This window comes from Diadema antillarum, unplaced genomic scaffold (genome assembly GCF_040938485.1).
Source record: "Diadema antillarum isolate AM-2024a unplaced genomic scaffold, OU_Dant_1.0 seq00002018_RagTag, whole genome shotgun sequence".
Classification (NCBI taxonomy): Eukaryota; Metazoa; Echinodermata; class Echinoidea; order Diadematoida; family Diadematidae; genus Diadema; species Diadema antillarum.
In genome coordinates, this window is record NW_027272673.1 from 342,997 (window position 1) to 363,883 (window position 20,887).

At 38.7% G+C, this 20,887-nt stretch overlaps 2 protein-coding genes across 2 annotated transcripts in view; one reads left to right on the forward strand and one right to left on the reverse strand.

The window, feature by feature from the left end:
- The window catches only part of LOC139713631 (synapse-associated protein 1-like), a 35,126-nt gene extending 29,002 nt beyond the window's left edge, over positions 1 to 6,124 (reverse strand). Inside the window, exons 1-2 of the mRNA XM_071625339.1 lie at positions 5,618 to 6,124; positions 55 to 128 (exon numbers count right to left, since the gene is read on the reverse strand). Coding sequence (XP_071481440.1) covers positions 55 to 128; positions 5,618 to 6,029 — 486 coding nt within the window. The 5' untranslated portion in view covers positions 6,030 to 6,124. The remainder of the gene's footprint in view (positions 1 to 54; positions 129 to 5,617) is intronic.
- Positions 6,125 to 6,441: 317 nt separating this feature from the next.
- On the forward strand, positions 6,442 to 17,891 carry LOC139713630 (small ribosomal subunit protein eS4-like). Its single transcript, XM_071625338.1, has 7 exons — positions 6,442 to 6,453; positions 10,113 to 10,190; positions 11,940 to 12,120; positions 13,655 to 13,752; positions 15,603 to 15,774; positions 16,454 to 16,564; positions 17,508 to 17,891. The coding sequence occupies exons 1-7, from the start codon at positions 6,451 to 6,453 to the stop codon at positions 17,645 to 17,647; spliced, it is 783 nt and encodes a 260-aa protein (XP_071481439.1). The 5' UTR covers positions 6,442 to 6,450; the 3' UTR covers positions 17,648 to 17,891.
- The last annotated feature ends 2,996 nt before the right edge of the window (positions 17,892 to 20,887 follow it).

The window sequence follows — 20,887 nt, forward strand, 5'->3', positions numbered from 1 at the left end:
AGGAACACTTTCTAATATCAAATTCTGCATTTGCTGCAAGAAGGGACCACTCACTTGCTCCTCCATGGTTTTCTGTATCAAGGTGGCTGTTTTTGTTGCAGTGTCTGACACCTTCTTGAATAGAAAACCTGTCAAGACAGACACATGAAAAGAGAGGGGAAAAATGTGATTTAATGTATGTATATTACAAATCAAATACTCTAGGACCCCGTTTACAGTGCGAGGCTCGGCCGCGGCTCAGCCGCGGCCAAGTCTACCTTCATTTCAGTGTAAACGTGCAAAAGGCCAAATGCGAGGCCAAAATTGGCCTCGCATTTGGCCTCGCTCTGGAGATGGTCTCTCTCGGCCACGGCTCGGCCGCGGCCGAGCCCGGCCTTTTCTCCGTGTAAACGCAAACTGGGCCAAATTTCAGTCTGGCTTCCAAACCCTCTGCCTGAATCTTTTGCTATTCAGGATATTAACCCCCTCAACGTCGAAAACTAGTATAGTTTAAGGTGGTTTTGTCCTGCAAAGGATTTTTTCTTACGGTATAGGCCTTTGCCAGTACGGCGACTTCGTCGCCACGGAATTCAGTTGGCAAAGGGTCTGAAAACCAGACAATACCAAATTGCATTTGTTTACAAACAGAGCGCCACTACGACAAAGTATTGAAAGGTTTGAATTAAAAGTGCAGCCAAGCCCAGTGCCAGTGTAAACGGACAAAATTGCGAGGCTCGGTCGCGCAATTGAGGCTTTAATAGTCAATCTTGATTCGTTCAAATTTTCTGAAAGAGCAAGACTTCCTCTACATCATGGTAAAGTTTGGGATCATAAAACGAATGAAAAATTGTGTTTTTCTTAATCTGATAATCCCTTCATTGTTTATACAGCAGAGTTTCACATCCTGTTTTTTGTTTTTGCCCTTTCACTGCGTGGCTAGCATGACTTGGCGAGATCAAGCGTTTGAATTGACCCTACACTTTAAAGCCTCTTTTCTCAGTGCACACTTTTCAATAGTACACTGTACATTGTATGTGTTTTCTTTTCAATATTTAGATAGGTTAGGAGAGTCCACCTGAATTGAGAACTTTATTGTTCATTATTTTAAAGTTTAAAGTCTGCTCTTTCAGAATTTGTCCTTAAAGGACAAGTTCACCCTCATAAACATAAGGATTGAGAGAATGTAGCAATATTAGGAGAACATTGAAAGTTTGAGGAAAATCCGACAACCCGTTCAAAAGTTATGAATTTTTGAAGTTTTTGTGTAGTAACCGCTGGATGAGAAGACTACTGCAGTGTATGAATAACTTAGATGTCTCATGCGTACAACAATATAAGGAAACTAGAGATTGTAATTTGTCATCACTGACAAATTAAGGTGATCCGATTTTTTTTTTAATCAATGATTCGAGTCCTGATCGTAATAGGCATGACAATACAAGTTTCATCTGTGTTTAGAGACATTGGCCGTGTGAGGTTTGGATTCTCATTTAGAAAAGGGAGTCATATCTGCCATCTTTGGTACCAATTCTGTATACACTGAATAACGAAGATACAGCAACGAATACATATGACCTTTGACCCACCTTTACACTCCCAAGATGGCATCTGAGGAAAAAGTGGTTATTTTGTGAAATGATTCTTGCGACATCGTCTATATTCGTGTGCAAAATATGGCAAAGATAGGACAGGTATTCACCAAGATGCAAAATGCAAAGTCTTAGGTACAACATAAAATCTGGGAGAAATTCACCGAAGGGTAAGTGAGAGCTAGTGCTCGATAAAGAAAAGCATGTCGATTTTCACATTAAAAAAAAATCCCTCCCATAGAGATAACACGTCATAACGAAAATACAGAAAGAAGTACATATGACCTTTGACCTCACTTTGCACACCCAAGATGGCGTCTGAGCAAAAAGTGGTTATTTTGTGAAATGATCCTTGTTACATGGTCTTTGTGTGTGCAAAATATGGGAAAGATAGGACATGTATTCACCAAGATACAGGATGAAACATTTATGACCTTTGACCCTAATTTACATACCCAAGATGGTGTCTGATCAAGTAGTTGTTATTTTATGAAATAATGTACGTGACATGAAATAAACATGTGCAAAATATGGGATTGATAGCCATTGTTGTTGTTCATCTATTGCACAGAAAGTAGTAGAAAGAAAGAAAAATAAAGAAAAAAATATGTTATTTTATAGAAATTTGAAGGAGAAGCATAAAAAAATCAGAAAAAGATAAAGTTAGGAAGGGAGATTAAGACTAACTAAAGAAAAAGAAGAAAAAAAGTGTTTAAAAAAATGAAAAAAAAATATTGGCAGGGGTGAGCCTCGAACCAGGGACCTTAGGATTACGAGTCGGATGCGCTATGCAATGACCTATTTCATGCTCCATAGGCCCTGTGTATTAAGCAAAATGACGCTGCATCGAAGCCACGTGCCATTTTCAACCAAGTTTTTCGACGTGATGCCGACGTCGTATGAAAAAATGAAGGGCACACTTACGATAGCCCAAAGTCTCAGCTACAACATACTAAAATCTGGGAAAAATTCACCGAAGCAAAAGTGAGCTAGTGCTCGAAAAAGAGAGTCATGTCAATTTTCACTGCCAGAAAAACTGCTCTCCCATAGAGATAACACGTAAACTGGTCAAATTCTACAAGGATACATTCAATCCATTTTTACGAGGCGATGATGTCATCCAATCAAAATGTTGTTTTTACATTAATGAAAGAACATTTCATAAGCTACAACATACTGAAATATGGGAGAAAATTGGCAGAGGATAAGTGAGATACGCTCGAGTAAACTTGTAATTTGATGACGTCATTTTGAAAATTTACTTTTTTTACTTTATTAAGAAATTTGATATCTTTTAATCATTTTGTCAGCATTGCCTACCCATGAAATGACATGTACAACTCATCAGCTTTCAATATATGTAAAGAAAATGGGGGGTCACCGTCCATCCTGACGAGTAAAATCGGATTTAAAATTGGCAGTTTTTTGGCATAGTTGCACTGTATATCGCCATTGACGCGCGCGCGGAATTTCAACTTTGACGGCCCCGTATGACGTCATATTGAGTCGGATTGACTTGAAACGTGGTATAAATATTCCTTGACATTTCAGACATGCGATCAAAGTGAAAAAACCGGAAATTTCAATTGCATATGAGCTGTGCGTGCGTATATGCGCGCGCGCGTACGCGTCCGTCCGATTTTTTCAATTTTTCAAAAAATGCTCCAAATGGTCTGAAACGTGTGCAAAAAAATTTTGAGCTCGATTGGAGCATACAAATATTTCAACGCGCGCGTACGCGCACGTTTTAAGAGAAAATATGAATTTTGAGAACATGAGTAGAATGCGCATAACTTTAAATATATGTGACGTAAATTTCATTGAAAAATTCTATTTCATTAATGAGATATGATTGAGAATGTGTTTTCATATAATGACGTCATAGTGACGTCACGGTCGACTGATCACAATGATACATTAGATTTGCCGTCTTTGGGACATGATGCATACATGATATAATTTTGAAATTGACAGGCAGCGGACTTTCTGAGCTAACCTCTGCACAACTTTTGAGGAGAAATAAAGAAGAAGAAGAAAAACAACGAATCCGTACAGATACAGAAGGTGATCCGAGAGGATACTCAGATCACCTAAATATAAAGAGAATTTCACAAAATTCCATCTTTTCAAAAAAGTACATATTCCCTTGACTCGTTACCGACATATGTTAGGGGTAATATTATTCCCCCTGCTTTTAGAAAGAGACAAGTCAAGTGCTCTTTTATTATGCGAAAAAAAAGTGAAAATATGTTGAATTTTCTTTACATTTTCTTTATCCTGTTGTACGCATATGACTCACAAGCTGTAGTAGTCTCCTCATCCAGCGGTTCCAACACAAAAATTTTAAAAATTCATAACTTTTGCATCGATTGTCCAATTTTCCTCAAACTTTCACTGATGTGTTCTACTAATATTGTTGCATTTTCTCAATCCTTATGTTTATGAAGGTGAACTTGTCCTTTAACTAAAAATCCATGTCTGGCAACTTTTTGTCAGTTTTGTGGTACACGGTCACATTTAATCACACACACACAACCCACAGCAATGTCAACAGATGGGTGTTCATCTCTTCTTTTACATTGATCTAGATTCTGTACCTGAATGTAGATTTCTCTATTTCACAAGATAAACTGCTCTAAAGTGTGTGCACTACACTGACAAATCTAGCTTCCCTTCATCTTTGATCGAACAGAACTTTGCAACTGAAAATGTCAACATTAATAGTACATTATTTTACCCATTATTACGTATAGTGAGGTGCCCGCACCTCGTCAGGGGCCCGAATACCGTCACCCCGCTTACCGTCACCCCGCTTAAAATTGTTTTATAAGCGCACTAAACAAAAATTTATGCCCGGGACTGTGCTCAGTACGTTTGAAACTTACCAGGGCTACCACAACCAAGCAAATTTTGGTGAAAACCGAACAGTTTTTCGCGAAAATCAGAAATTTTAATCGGAATAGGACCCTACGTGTTATAAGTATCACCACTGTCCCCGCACGCATCTTTATTACATGTATGTCTATGGGAGCATCACGGTCACCTGCACACGTCTTTTACGTGCTTTGTCTATGGGAGCGCGGGTGACGAGTTGCGGGCCCCTTCCTTAGCCGCAATTTTTTCGCATCGTTCGCGTTTGACGACGATTGCTGCAAATTTTCGATATCGATCAGTGAACTTGTGATTCCATTGGAATTTTCAGCATTTTTCCTGTACATGAGTTGGATTTCAAAGAATTTCAGTGGCGAATTGTGATTCAAATATGCGCAAACATTAACTATGACGAGGTGCGGGTCACCCAAGTATACACTACCTCCGCCAAGGGAGGAATTATGTTTTCATCGGCGTTGGTTTGTTAGTTTGTTTGCCTGTTTGCAAAATAACTCAAAAAGTTGGAAATGGATATGAATGAACCTTGCAGGGAAAATCAATGACACAAGGAACAGATCATAGACGACCAAATTTGGGTAGTGATCCAGGAACTTTTTATGGATTTTTAAAGGATATTTTATCTTTCGGCAGATAGGGTCAATGAACTTGGGAGTTCAAGCTGCACATATTTTGAGGTTTGCATTATATGCACTCCAAGAGCATGCTCTGCTCAGGCAAGGCATCTTGGTATGGTGTACAGTTTGTAGCTGCAAGCTGGAAGCCGACGACATGAAAAAAACAGGTTTCAATCTTATTCATTACCGGTAATAAGAATATGAAACAATGTTATTGTTACTCTACCTCCAACCCCCCCCCCCCCCCCCCAAAAAAAAAAAAAAAAAAATCATTAGCTTATACAACTGACAGCTGTTATCTAGACGATTATAAACTCTATTTTCAGTTTAGATCTGCATCAATTTCAAAGTTTGAATTGAGAAAGACAACCACTCACTACTGGTTTTTGACACTTGCCCAATCCCTATTAACAATAACATGATTAAACTCAACTACAAGATTCTATTACACTAGGTCTAGTCTGTGAAACATTGTAAACAGTTGATACAGGCAACTTTCTTTGTATTTCATATCCTTTCAGTGGCAATATTATTGTCACTCACTGCCAAAATTATATGCAGAATTGAGCGCAGCTTCGGCCGCCTCGGCAGCCTCTTCTTTGGTTATCCTGGCCATTTTAGTTGCGGTTGCCGATGTGTTTTTCCGTTCCGGCCTTTCAGAGTCTACTGCTGTGTCTTTGTCTCGGTCTGTTCCACTGGTGGTATTTCCATCCTCCCCGCTGGAGCATGATTTAGAATCGGGAGCAGCTGAAGGATCGCCTCCGTCGCTTCCTGCCAAGTCCGCTACCGCTGGCTCGGAATTTGCCGTCCCATGTCCCGTTTCCAATGCTGCATCATCATCATTGACACTGTCTGCGAGTTTATCCGAGTCGCTCTCAGCACTCGGCTTGTCTGCTGCTTTGCTCGATTCTTCTATTGTTTTCTTACCTCCCCACCAACTACTTAGCATTTCCATTGTTTTTATAGTTGTAGGAGTAATCCTGAAACTGTAAAGTCAAAAGAATAAGTATATGAACAGCGTATTCGCAGAGGAGTCGTCGTCATTACGTGTCTCGCATCGAAGACAAGAGTTGTTTTCGTTTAGCACTTTGTACTTCCGGTGGTGACTTTATTGCTAACAATACTAGTAATGCACATACACGGTGTATATGTGCACTGATCTCCATATTTCTGTGGTATGTATCTTTATCATCATATCATACATATAAAAATAAGTTCTATATTTTTACCTTGTGATGAAATACATGTAATTATTTTTTTTCTTTCAAAAATGTTGCATTAAAGAAAAAAATATCGGCAATACGACGTTCGATAATGATCGATCATTACTTTGAAGCTTCCTCAAATTGGTCCTTTTCCTTCTAGCCTATGTCAAGATGGTATGTGATGAACAATGTACTGGCTGATAAATCCTATTAAATCTTCCTGATCCGACAATATTTCAGAATGAAACTCAAAATTTCAATGCTTTGATCATCAGTCTCTAATTTTCTTGATTTGTGACAAGAAAAAGTAATGTTAGTATCAAGAAAACTACGTGTAATTGTACGTACACCGTGCTTCCAACACACCCGAGACTTTACCTGTACTGTAAACCATCAATTCGTCCACGGCAATCAATCTATCACGGGCCCTGGGTACCGATATTGACACTCAATACGCAAAATTGTATGGTTTAATTCGCACTAACAATTAGGAGATGTTTTGGGGTGTTTTGGTTGTGAACACTACGAAAATGAGGGCATAGAGTTTATAAAAGGACATCGTGAAACCATTTCTAGTACTAGACTAGTATATAGGTTCCCACTCATTCACTCTGAGTCTCTGTTCTGCACATCACGGCACAGTCAGTAAATACCGTACCGTGCGTGGCGTAGGCCTATCTATAAACGTGTCGTTGGTCTCGGGCCGTAGAGTCGGGGTATTCAAGGGCTAGTCATTGCATGTGCTGTGCAGTGGCCGGTAATCATGTAGAAATGCACACCTACCGTTCGCTTCGCCGTTTGTCAATCAAATTTTGTGCAGCTATTGGAGATGCTAAATTGAACCATATCAGAGAGTTTTCATGGAATTAGAAAGCCGAAAAGGTGAGAAAAATGAGAAATCGGAGTTAAAAGTACGTCGGTCGCGAACATAGTCTCCGACGTAAGTAGTGCACCGATTTCGCAGAGAACGATATCAACGATTGTAATCGATTCTGGTAGTCTCTAATTAGCCGCTTACTAACAATATCGAACCTGACTCGTGAAAATACGTGTAGCCCCTACTTTCTTTTTTTGTTTCTTATTGTTAGGTCACTTGAGTCGAAGGCTCAAGTTAGCTACTGTATTGTGATAGTTCTTTGTTTTCATTACCACTATCATGATTATCACTATTCAAATTATTGATACAGATTTAATATTCATACCAGGATTTAGACATCGATCCTTTCTTTAAAAATTGTGGCAAGTATTGATTTTATCATGACAAAAGTTGATAATGATATTAATAATTTAATTTGAATAGTGTTGAAGGGAATAGAATGAGGTTGAAGGAAAAGTGGAAGAAAAAGGTAAGGCTATTAGGAGGGAGGGAGAAAGAGAAAAAAGAAGATGAGAAGAAGTTGAATTCAAAGGGGATTTGTTTCTAGTAATCTACATAATTTATAGGCCCAATTTAATTAATTAATGAGAATAGTATCACAAAAAGTGTATGTTATACAATCATGTATTAATATTGTGGACTTCTCATGAAGTGCTCATTTTACCTTGAGAAAAAGAAACAGAATATTGAAATTAGTAATATGGTATAATGTTTTTAATTGATAAGTTCAACTAATAGTAGGAAGTAAATTAACTAAAACGATAAAAAACAGACGCATCAAGATCACTTTCTTTCTTCCACATTTTACAGTCGAGCCGACGTAATTATTGTGGTTAAACACCAAACAAGCGGCTGTATCACAGACTAGAACGATCGATTATCATCATTATATCGCTCTTCTACATAATCGATCATCAATCATGCTACGCTGACACAGCCGTCGATCGGCGTACTTTTGAGTCAAAATTAGCTACTTTTCTTCTGTAATTGACTATGAAATTTCATGAAACCGTCAGATATGGTCCATCTTGACATTTTTGATAGCCACAAGAAGTTTTCATTGACAAATTAAGGAAGGAAATGGTAGGTGTGCATGGTGTGCATTTGTACATGATTACCCAGTGGCCGCTGTAAATCACAGTCTAGCTCTGGCCTCCAACTCCATTCACCTTCCAGTGCGCAAGTGCGTGCACACTGCATAAAACAGTCCGGGAAACCCGCTCATGAGGACCGCTCCCGCGTACAAGGACTGCCCCGCCTCATGAGGACCGCCCTCATCTCACATCTGACGTAAAAATTGTCGCAACTTTGCACTGTGATTTTTTGTTACACACACCTGTCCACTATCCATGATGAAAAGAAGAAAAAATCCTGTCTGTTTTTTTTTTCAAAAATCGAGTTTTAATCAACCGATGCAAAGCGCCCATCAAAACACGGGCGCCAGCGTGTTCGCACAATGCAAGACTGCCTCACCTAGCAGACTGATCCGACAGTCGGACATACAAAATTATATCCACATCAATGTAGAACTCTGTTACCAAACTACTTTTATCTCAATGTTAATTTTGTTAAATACGTCATAAAATTTCACAAAATCCCAAAATATTATCATCTTGAATTCTTGATAATCCAACAGAATCCAGACAAGTGCTGTGCATGTTCAGTGTTAATGCGCGTACAACTTTCTACAAGGCCACTGAAAAATGTGCCGTGCCATACCTTGTCGGCGCAAGGTTGCATCGGCACTTGATTGGGGACATTGCAGCGCCCGTTGGTGTCCAAATTCTGGCGAGTCTGCACTTGGTTTCAACCCCTGTACATTTACATGTTACTGCATAGACACGTATGGAGATTTTGCTTTTCTTTTGCATTTTTGAGGATACCATCGGTTTCTGAGCATGCGATAAGTGAAAAATCTCGCAACAGAATGCTGCAATTTCTCAATTTTTTGCGCTCTTTCGGTAAACCCTGATTTGTAACACAAGATTTAAACTGCAAGCGCTTTGGAAAATTTGTGCTGGTTCTGCATTTTTTACTGCAAAATTTGGGATTTTATCATTTTAGATGGATTTTTTTGAGGTGACTATGGCACTTTCCTGCGGTGAACATCTGTGCCAGTATGTTAAATGATGCGATATATGCATGTCAAACATTGTGTTGTGACAGTAGAATTTGATGGCTTGTGATAAGTGTACGGATTCTGGAGGCCAGCCAAAGACTGGGGGTTTTACTTTAATGGCAATTTTTAAAAAGTTGGTGTGGATAAAAAATGGACAAATTAACAATAGTAAGTCTAGAACCAGAAGTGGCTACCACCCCCACCCCCCCCCCCAAAAAAATATATATATATAATAAAATTTTCAACTAATGAACTCATGTTCTAGGCAGGTTTGATCATGATGTCAAAACACTCGAATGCAAGGTGCTAAGTATATTAAGAGTCATGCACACACACACAAAAAAAGGAAAATAAAGATGAATGAAAAATGAATTGACAATTCACCTCCACAAGGCAAAGGAACCTCAGCATGAACAAAGTAAAGAAGCCCCACCCCAACATTTGGCAACAAAGGCTGCAAAGCAGAAACTGTGCTAAATCAGTTTTTGAAAACTGTTCAAAGAATTTATAAGATCGTATTGTGTGGTTTTTTAAACCATCAGAAGATTGTATTCCTTCAAATGATGTCCACATTGTAAACCATTCAGTTTGAAGAGAAAAAAAATGTGAAAGGTTTAGATCCACTTGTTGAACATCACTTCTTTTCTCAAAGATAAAATTGATTTTTGTGAGTTAATGTGTGCTGCATTGGACACAGTATGAACATTGCGTATGTGGTTTATATGTATGACTTTAATTCAGTGATGAATATGTTGTCCTATTGAAAGTATGGAGTCTCTTATGAGTAGTATGTGCATACAATTAATGTCACTATGTTTTCCTGCGTTTTCATTCTAGGCACGTGGGCCAAAGAAGCATCTGAAGCGGTTGAATGCTCCCAAGCATTGGATGCTTGGGAAGCTGAACGGAAACTTTGTAAGTATTTTTTTTTTCACACTTTTCAAGTCATATTTGATTTTTGAAATGCCTGAAAACGGTGGAAGCAAATACTAGTTTATTTGAAAGGCACCAAGCACTATGCATTCACCCCTTGTTTCTATAATTTCTTCCTTGCTTGATCCATCCTGTGGTTTTTCTTCTGCAGGCAGGATCAAGTATGATTAGGAGTGTAGATTTGCTCAATTTTTCTTACTTTTTTGACATTTGTATCCATGGAAGCAAGTGTTTGTGCCATTACACCAGTTTTGCAAAGATTTTGTAAGCAGCATTAAAGATCATGGACTAGGTGATTACTGTATACGCCGAATATTTTGCGAGGTTTATATTTTCACGAATTGCACGCGAATTTCGTGAGTCAGGTGCTATTCGCAAAATTAAAGACACACAAAAATATTGACTCTGATCCTGATGCGGATGTGACGTACGCGTGTACATTACAATGTCTCCGTTCAGTTCAGGACTCCACGATCGTGAATTATACCACTCGCGAAATCGTCGGGAATTCCCTATTCGCGAAAATTTAGACTCCGGAGATAAATGCCGTATACAGTATTGCCTTGGCATTGTGTGATGTCTGTATCATTGGTGGTGAACATGTTGATTGTCAAGAAAAAGCCTCAATTCCATGCTGGCCATGCTATGCCTCCTGGCCACAGTGCAACAAGATTTCCTCATACGAACATCCCCAGGTTTACAGGATATGGCAAGTGCTTCGTGGCAAATGTTTTTTGTCATTGTCCAGTGCGACATGTTAGTAAGCTAGCCACTATATGATAGACCATTGTATAAACATTGTTTCAGTATTACATCATATACATTGTGTTGTTGTTTCAGTGTCACTTCTTAGATTGTATTGTGGTAACTTAAAGGGATGTTATAGTTTTGGTAGAGATGGGGGAATCAGATTGTAACTTTTTTCGAGATAATTAGAAACCACTTTTGAAATGTTAAAGAACATACAAATCTAGAGGATTTTAAGTTTATTGGATGAAAAATGGGTTTGGAATGGCTGAAATATCACAAAACAAAGTAAAACAAAGTGGGCCTAAGAAAAAGTGGGTCCCACTTTTAAAGGGACTGTACAGTACTGGTTGAGGTAAGGATTCATGTTTTGAACATTCCTAAGTGAAATAATGAAAAGCCTCTCATGAAATATGAAAGAGCATGTAATTTTAAGAAGGATTCAATGTTTATTTGATGAAAATTGGTTTTCAAATGGCTGAGATATCCCAAAAAGTGCTAATAATAAAAGGCGACATGCCCCAACTTTATTAGTATCTCTTTGTTTCATCTTGTTTTTGGATATCTCAGCCATTTCAAAACCGATTTTCATCGAATAAACTTTTGATACCCCTTAGAACCGCATGCTCTTTGACATCTCATAGAGTGGTTTCTGAATATCTCACAAAATGTTAAAAGCTAAATCTTCACCTCCACCAGAACTGTACACACCCTTTAATTAGCACCGCTTTGTTTCTGGATACAGTTGTACCTCGGCCATTTCAAAACCAATTTTCATCATTTTAAATCTGAATCCTCTTGGAATTGTATGCTCTTTCATTTTTCATAAGAGGTTTTTCATTATCTCACAGAAAGTAGGAAACTTGAAGCCCCATCTCACCCAAAACTATACCATCCCTTTATAACTAAATTGCACTCTCTACTGAACGCTTGTCAGTGATTGCGTTCTTACAACCTGAGAATGTTTCTTCCTCTCCATCCAAGGCTCCTCGTGCATCCACAGGACCACACAAGCTCCGAGAATGCCTCCCGCTCATCATCTTCCTCCGCAACCGCCTCAAGTACGCCTTGACGTATGTCGAGACCAAGAAGATCATGATGCAGCGCCTCATCAAGGTTGACGGCAAAGTGCGCACCGACATCACCTACCCTGCTGGGTTCATGGGTAAGCTTCCCCTAGCATCAGCAGCAAGCCTGCTGCAAAGGTGTTGGTAGCAATGTTTTAGTTTTTGGCAACATGAATGCAGATGTGTCATGGCTGTTGTTACAGATGCTCGGATGAGGGAAGTCTAGCTTGTCAATTGATATATCCTCCACCAAATTGATCATAAGATAAGGCTGTACTAGTATATTTTTTTTTCAATTTCAGTAGCAAATGCCAAATAACAATTCATTCCATAGGCAAAAATAGCCTTGTGGACACAATTACAGGACATCAAAAGGAAATCAAGAATGAAATTCAGAAGTGAAAATGTAAACATTGTGTGTTTCTGGCTTTGTCCACTTGGAGGCAAGCATCATGGAAAACCTGTTTGTGTGCCTTCAGAGTACTAGAACTTGTCAACCAGACTGGTGCAGAAGTTCTGAGCCAGTCTCTCCTATTCAAATATCAACAATCAAAAGGTTTGCATCTGTATTATGCTGTCAGAATACATTGTAGAAAAGTAGGGTACCATCAGCCTTATATCGTATATGTTGTGGCCGTGTCGAAGGCACTGCAGCTGATCACACCCACTTGCTGCAGTGTTCATTTACAGGCCTATATGAAACCTAGTCTACTCATATGGTCGCCAATTTGGTTAGTACATGTTACCACTTTGGCATTACCCAGAGGAGACACATTCCACATTTTTTCAGTCACCGCTGTTATTTCAAGCATTGTTAACTGTGAAACTGCCAAACATGCGTAGTGGTGTTTTATTTGTTTGTGATTTTCTTTCTTGTCTTTGTATAAGTCTTAGATGTGATCACTTTGTTGTTTCATAATGCTGTTTGTGTGATTTGATTGTTTGGCATTGTAAAGTTATGAATAAACCTGTTGTATATATGACATGCAGTGTTCCAGTTTTAAAGAGAGACCGACATCTCCAATGTGGGACGGCATTTTAATAACACATTTGAGGTCCACTTTGCACACACCGAAGATCATTTAACAGCGTGTCTAGAGTAAAAGCTCATGCTTGTCTGAACTGAACCTGCTAAACCATCACTAAACTCAGGTGTCAAGTAGATTGAATGTCAAAGCTGTGGAGCTGTTTCATGCGCAGTACAAAAATGTACATCTTTGCCATTGCATAGCAATATTTCCGTCACATGATATCATATTAGGGATCATATCAAGCATGAATCATTATCAAAGTTTATTTGAAGACACTGTTTCCTCGAATTCTGATGATTCAAATCTTGATTTGAACCCTGTGAAATGAAAAAGTGAAAAAAAAAAAATGGAAGTAGCATTATGCTTCTTCTTTTTTGTGGGGATTGTCTTTCCCCATGCGTCTGAATTATCTCATAACGTTGAAATGATGCCTCTATTTGGAAACCTCAGATAAAGCAGAAGTTTATATTGTTTGTGAAGCATAGAGGTTTCTGTTACTTGGGCTTAGATAAAATGCTTCATTGTTGATAGAGAAACAATATGACTGGATGAGTACTTGGTGTGTTAGTGATGAGTAATCCATATATTGTCCCTAATGCAGATGTCATCTCAATCAACAAGACTGGAGAGAACTTCCGACTCATCTACAACGTGAAGGGCCGATTCGTTGTCCACCGCATCGGAAATGATGAAGCCAAGGTCAGTTGTTTATGTCTTGTAGGTTACTGTACTTTTTTCTGTCTTTGTCTTTATTCTCTTCTCTTTACATGTGCTCAGTGAAATTCTGGTGCTACACAAATTTCATTTTTATTACCGTATTCGCCGGCGTATAGGCCTCAGTATTTTTCAGAAAAATAAAAATGAAAAGTCGGGGTGCGGCCTTTCTGGCGGCAAAACCAAAATTGGTCTCTGCAACCCGGCAAATCGGGAGTAAAAACTAACACATTTATACATGTACATCATGTATGAGACAACACAATAGGCAACCAAGGAGGCAACCATCCTCCGATGATATGAATACCGCTATACAAATCTGACAAGCAAAGCTGCGTTCCATGTTTGTTTCACAACTTGACTTTCCTCATCAGTATGTCCTCTTTGTCTTTTCTATGAAATTTTAATGAGGCAAAAATAGAACTTAAGCTCAAAGCATAGCGCTATGCTAATGAGTGTTTGTCAGAACCTGTCTATTACAATGTACCTGTCTATTACATGATTACCTGTCTATTACAATGTACCTGTCTATTAGTATTAGATGACTCGACTAATCGAAGATCGTTGTATATGATCTGTGTGGCGTATGTTCTCTAGATTTCCTGTCCCTTTCTCTCATTTTCTCTCTTTTGCTTTCGTATCATTATACCCCTTTATTTTCAGAGTACAATCGTACTTCTGAGCGTGTTTTGTTCATTTTTGTTAAGTTATTACCTCATAGGCAAAAATTTGGAGGTGAGTGTTTGAGTTTTTCGATCGAACGATGTGTAGATTGTCTTCGTGTGTGCGAGAACATCATACTTTGTATGGTACCCACTCATTTGTTTCCGTGTAAGTATTTTTTTACCGTAAAGTGTCTTCATCGTTCGTCTTCAAGCATCAGGTTTTCACCCTACTTTTTAGTTTTGTTTTGTTTTTTTGGTTTTTTTTTGCGTTGCACAAATCGGGGGTGCGGCTTATACGGCGCTGCAGCCTTTGCGCCGGCGAATACGGTATTACTTCCATTTTGACAGTTTTCTTTTTCTGTCAGAAATCAAGTGTGTAGCATGAAATGTAGTAACCATCATACCAAACTGTCATGTCTTCTGTGGACATGGATAATGTTACTGTATAAGTGGTTTCTTTCGCGGTGGTTTTATTTTCGTGCTTTTCGCGCTTTGAGGTTGAACCGCGAATTTAACATCACGCGAAAATGTTTTGAACTCGTGGGTTGTTACAACGCCATCATTACCGACCGCAAATTTAAACACACGCGAAAAAGTCGGCACCGATGGAAACCACGAAAGTTTCTGTACGCGAAAGAAACCACGTTTACAGTAGTTTACAGTAATAGCAGCTACTGTATTGACAGCCATGTGCAAAGCTCCTAGTTGTCATAGCATTTGTGATTATGTACATTACCGACAGATCATTGTAGATCAAGTATTTGTACCACAGGGCTTTGATTCCTACAAATTTTGACATTTGTTAGGAAGCAGTGGTAGAATTACAATCGCTGGGCTTGAGGTTGAATAGAAAAATTATTGATGCAATATATGCTGATGTCAAATGATTGTACTGTTCTTTTTATCAAGTTTCTTCAATCACCTTCAAGTCATTTTGAAATTACTATTCCATGAATCTGAATGTTACATGAAACAGATATAAAATGCAATTAGGCATCTAAAGGAAATGTAAACAAATGATTTCATACTACCCTGCCTCACAAAAAACGACGACAACAAAACAAAACATAGCAGCACCGACACCATACTGTGTAGATGAATGTCATTACTCAAAGATCAAACAGTGCACTGGAGGAAAGGATGGACATTTCTATTTCTCTTTGCACACAGTACAAGCTTTGCAAGGTCCGCAAAGTCTGGATCGGCCCGAAGGGTGTGCCCTACCTCAGCACCCACGATGCCCGCACCATCCGCTACCCTGACCCCCTCGTCAAGGTCAACGACACTGTCAAGGTCGACATCAGCTCTGGCAAGATCATCGACCACATCAAGTTCGACAGCGGTAAGCCAGTGTGCAGGTTCTTTTACATTTGTTTGGTATGGCACGTTCTCTGATGCTGTCAAGTGAAATAACTTGAGTGAATAGCAACTTACACAAAAGAAGCAACACGTTTCTCCATCCGGAGCAGAATTTTTCTTCAACTTCAGTGAGGCTGACTTAGGCAAGGCTAAATGTACAGTGTACTCCTGTCATAATTAACATAGTTATAACAAAGTTTCAGCTACAACAAAGTAAAAAGTTAGGCCCCAACATTTTCAGCTCTATATTTTTATTGTATATTTCCTGTATATTTGTTCGGTTATAGCAAAATTTTGATTCTACGAAATAAAACTGCCGATCCAGAGGACTTTGTTATAATGGGAGTCAACTGTATTAACCATTCAGAGTGATTTGATGGCATGAATGTTGGACTGTTCTTGCTCCTGCCCTCAATGCACACGCGAGCATCATGCTGTAATGGTTTACCCATTTTATTGAGGATTTCCAGCAGCAGCGTTATGGAATTAAGCAACGCAAAATTGGGGTAGTTATCATGCTCAACTGTTGTAGCTTGCCAAGGTATGAGCAGTGACCAAAAGGCTTTTCCATGTTTAGTCAGAAGCTCTAAAAAAAGAATGTCTTGCCTTTGATGTCTCTGAAGATCTTTGTAACGACTGTCCTGTGTACTTTGTCACTTCAGGCACACTGTGCATGATCACGGGAGGTCGCAACTTGGGGCGTGTCGGCACCATCACCCACAGGGAGAAGCACCCGGGGTCCTTTGAGATCGTCCACGTCAAGGATGCCTCAGGTATGTCTCCAATCCTGGTTGGCGGCCCTCAGTGCACAATAAATTTAGTGAATTATATTCAGAAGAAAGAAAAAAAAAATGTGGTATGAGACGCTATCTTACACTTGAGGACAGCTTTAAACTTAATGCAGATACAATCTTCTTTTGTTCTTCAATCACATTTTGTGCAGGACACACAATACAGAAAAAGAGAGAATGAAAATTTCTGTTCTTGAAACTCATGGCAGTTGACAGTGAGTAATGCCCTATCCACAAGAACAACTGGCACATTCTATTTCCCTGAAAGTAGGAATAATTTTGTGTTATGCCACACTTCCTGTAGTGTGGTTAGACTAGGTGGAGGCCCTGTTACACTAGAGCCTATCAAGCCAACGAATGCCCACGAACTGAAAAATTTGAAGGTACATTTGCATCTGTTACTAATCCTAGAATATTTTGAAACATGCTCGATGCTGAATGAGGGAGACAAATTGAAGAAACTCACACCTGATGTTTGATGCTCTTTGTATTCATTAGCTATTCACAGGGATTAGCAGGGACACTTTGGGGCTGACCTTTATTTTGGACATGATTGATGTTCTCTCTATTCATTAGCTATTTGAAATGATTTGCAGAGATACACTGGAGCCATTTTTTCTTTAGCACATGTAAAAAAAAAAAAATAAGCTCCAGTGTATTTCTGCAAATCCTTATGAATCCCTACGAATAGCCAATGAATACAAAGAATGTCAAATATGTGACAAACTATTCTAGTATTAGCAACAGATGCGAATGTATCTTCAAGTTTTTCAATTCGTTAGGCATTCGCTGGCTCCATATGTTCTAGTTTGACAAGGCCTTTACATATCAATTTCCTGTTGTCATCATTAGCTGATTGAATGATAACTTGAGTGGGTATGTTAGAACCGAGGCTTCATTATAATTTGTACTTGTTCTCTTTCAGATCATTCTTTCGCCACCCGTCTGAGCAACGTGTTCGTGATCGGCAAGTCCAACAAGCCCTACGTCTCGCTACCCAAGGGCAAGGGTATCCGCCTCACCATCGCAGAGGAGCGCGAGAAGCGCATCGCTCAGAGGCAATGAGCCACCAGCTCACTACCACTCCCATATCCCACACAGTGAACAGAGAAAAAGCAGGGATCCATAACCCCACACAAACTGAGTGAAAATGTGCCCATGGATTATTTCTATGATGTTTCTCCACCAACCCATTTTGATGAAGGAAGCTCCACGGCTAGACATGTAAAGTGAATACACACACACGTGCTGCTTTTGCAGAAACGATGCGCTGACAAGAATCACAATAAATTCCTTTATCACCACGCAATGCAACTGTGCAATGTGTCCATCTGTGTTCTGTACGTCTTACAACACACTTTATTGACACGAAGTAGTGTCCTGTATTGTCATTTGTAAAACCGTAAAGGGGACCAAAACTGCCACAATCAATATCTCACCATACAACACCGATTAGAATTCTTTTCTGTCATTTTGGGTGCAAGAATTTTGATGGCCACCCCTGCCGATGTCGAGCCCTGTTGGAAGTGTATCAGTTATTACAATGTGACTTCATTTTGTATGTTTTGATGTATGTGTGTTAGGTATGTGTGCAGTTGTGGAAGTATGTATGTGGGCATGTATAGTGGAACTTTGTAATGAAAAGGTCGGACATATTCAGATACGTGATAAGTGTACTCCAGTTTAAAAGAAATTCTTGTTACAACAAAGTCAAAATTGAGGTACCAAAATCGTCACCTATATGATTATCTTTATAATACAGTGCACTCCCGTTACAACAAACACGGTTATAACGAAATTTCGTTATAACGAAGTAGATCTTCTGGTCCCAAAATTATCACCATTAAAGTCTATGGTACACAATTCACTTATAACGAACACGGTTATAATAATAATAATAATAATACATACGATTTCTATAGCGCCGTTCTCCACTTTGATTAAATGCTCAAGGCGCTTTACAATTGTACATCAAAGCAAACAGACTGAAGATACAAGTACATCACCGTAATAGAAGAAGATGAAGAAGCAGAAAAAAAAAGACATGAAAGTCTGAAAGACATGAAATTATAGCGAAATTTCCGTTATAACGAAGTCTTTTCCGAGCGCCACAGACAAAGAAAAACAAAGGAAATGTGCTCCATTGTAACGAAATGCGAATTGCTTTCAAAAATACGTAGCGGAACAAGCATTTATAGCGTCTCTGCATGGGTGAACGCTTCACACCACTGTGCGTTCGCTCCTTGTGTCACGCACAGTTTCTGAGGGGAACTTGCGTTTATTATTGTAATACAGTTATCCCATCACATTTCACATAGCTTTCCAGTGTATGATGAGTATTCAGCAAACATTATGATATAAAAAATGGGAAGTTTCCAAAATCAAAATCTTTCACTAAAATTTGATGTCGGCGTCTTTAAAATGAGCAATCACCCATTTTTAAACTATGTGAAGAGCTCCATTGCAAAATGGGCTAAGCACCATTTTCAAACATTGTCTGTCATCAGATAAAGCAAAACAAGGAAAAGTAGAAATTACGCGGTGCGTAATATATGTCCCCGCCGGAAGTAGCATTTTGTATCAAAATGTGCAATATAGGTAAAAAATCAAGGTCAAAGGTCAAAGAAGTCAAAGGTCAAAATTCTGTGTAGAAGTTTTGAAGCCCTCACCTAGTGCCATCACATAAAGCAAATGGAATCGAAATTGGGTTAGAAATGGCGAAGGAGTAGCATTTTGTAGCCAATGTACAATATAGGTCAAAAATCAAGGTCAAAGGTCAAAGAAGACAAAGGTCAAAATTCTGTGTAGAAGTTTTGAAGCCCTCACCTAGTGCTATCACATAAAGCAAACGGAATCAAAATCGGGTTAGAAATGGCGAAGGAGTAGCATTTTGTAGCAAAATGTACAATATAGGTAAAAAATCAAGGTCAAAGGTCAAAGAAGTCAAAGGTCAAAATTCTGTGTAGAAGTTTTGAAGCCCTCAACTAGTGCCATCACATAAAGCAAACGGAATCAAAATCGGGTTAGAAATGGCGAAGGAGTAGCATTTTGTAGCAAAATGTACAATATAGGTCAAAGGTCAAGGTCAAAGGTCACAACTGAAATTCTGTGTACAAGTTTTGAAGCTCCCATGTAGTGCTATCATATAAAGCAAACAGAATCAAAATTGGCTCATAAATGACAGAGAAGTAGCAAATTGAACATTTTGATCACACACGGACGCACACACGGACGCACGGACGGACGCACGGACGGACGAACGGACGGACGCACGGACACACACACGTACGGAGCCCGTTTCATAGTCCCCTGCTCGAACTCGTTCGGCGGGGACAATAAAACCTTTCTAGTGATCTCTCGCTTGTAAAACAAGAAATATTTCTAAAAAAGAATGGAATATAAAAGTCTGTACATTTATTTTCTTAACACAGCTGTATCTTCCTTTTTTTAACAGCATTTAACACAATATCTTGACTTGACAAGAATTGACATAATAAAAAAAGTCTGTACATGTATTTTCTTAACACAGCTGTATCTTCCTTTTTTAACAGCATTAAACACAAATATCTTGACTTGACAAGAATTGACTTAACTCAATTTGGGATAAAAGTTCATAAATTGTATTATGATTTTTTTTCCTGAAAATGTTTAATAGTGTACCTGTATGCCTTATGATTTGCAGATTTTGGCAGCCCAATATATGCATGTACATGTATAAATATGTAACAGTATACATATCAGGTGATTGTATTATAATGATGTCCTTGGGACCAACTGTTTTCTTCTGTCAAACCAAAATTCTATTATAGCTAAATACATACACAATCACTAATTTGACTCTCATTAATTGCAGTCTGTTAGAACCGACCCCATGCTGCAATAACACATTAATTTATGTTTTTAGGCCAGCACACACTCAAACACATGCACATTAACCCACTCACATTTCACGCAAAGGGACACACACAACTCACAATCTAAATGAGATTTTTTTTTTCTTTCCTTTAATGTAGAACCCAATAAATTCAGCCACTACTAAAAATTCCATCAGTACAATGTGTTTATCCACATTATTTCATAACTAATGAAATGAAAGTTTTAGTCAAATCCTTTGTAGCATGTAAGCGCTCAATTTTTAACCAAGTTTAACAGATGTCAGTGGTACCATGGTCTTCTTTATTAAAGTACTCAACATTCTAGCATAATAAAACATAACAATATTCTTTTTGTGCTTTCTAAGATATGGATGTATTTTGAAGAGATTTTGAGGGCAACTAAATGACAGATAAAAGTTGTATGAAAGTT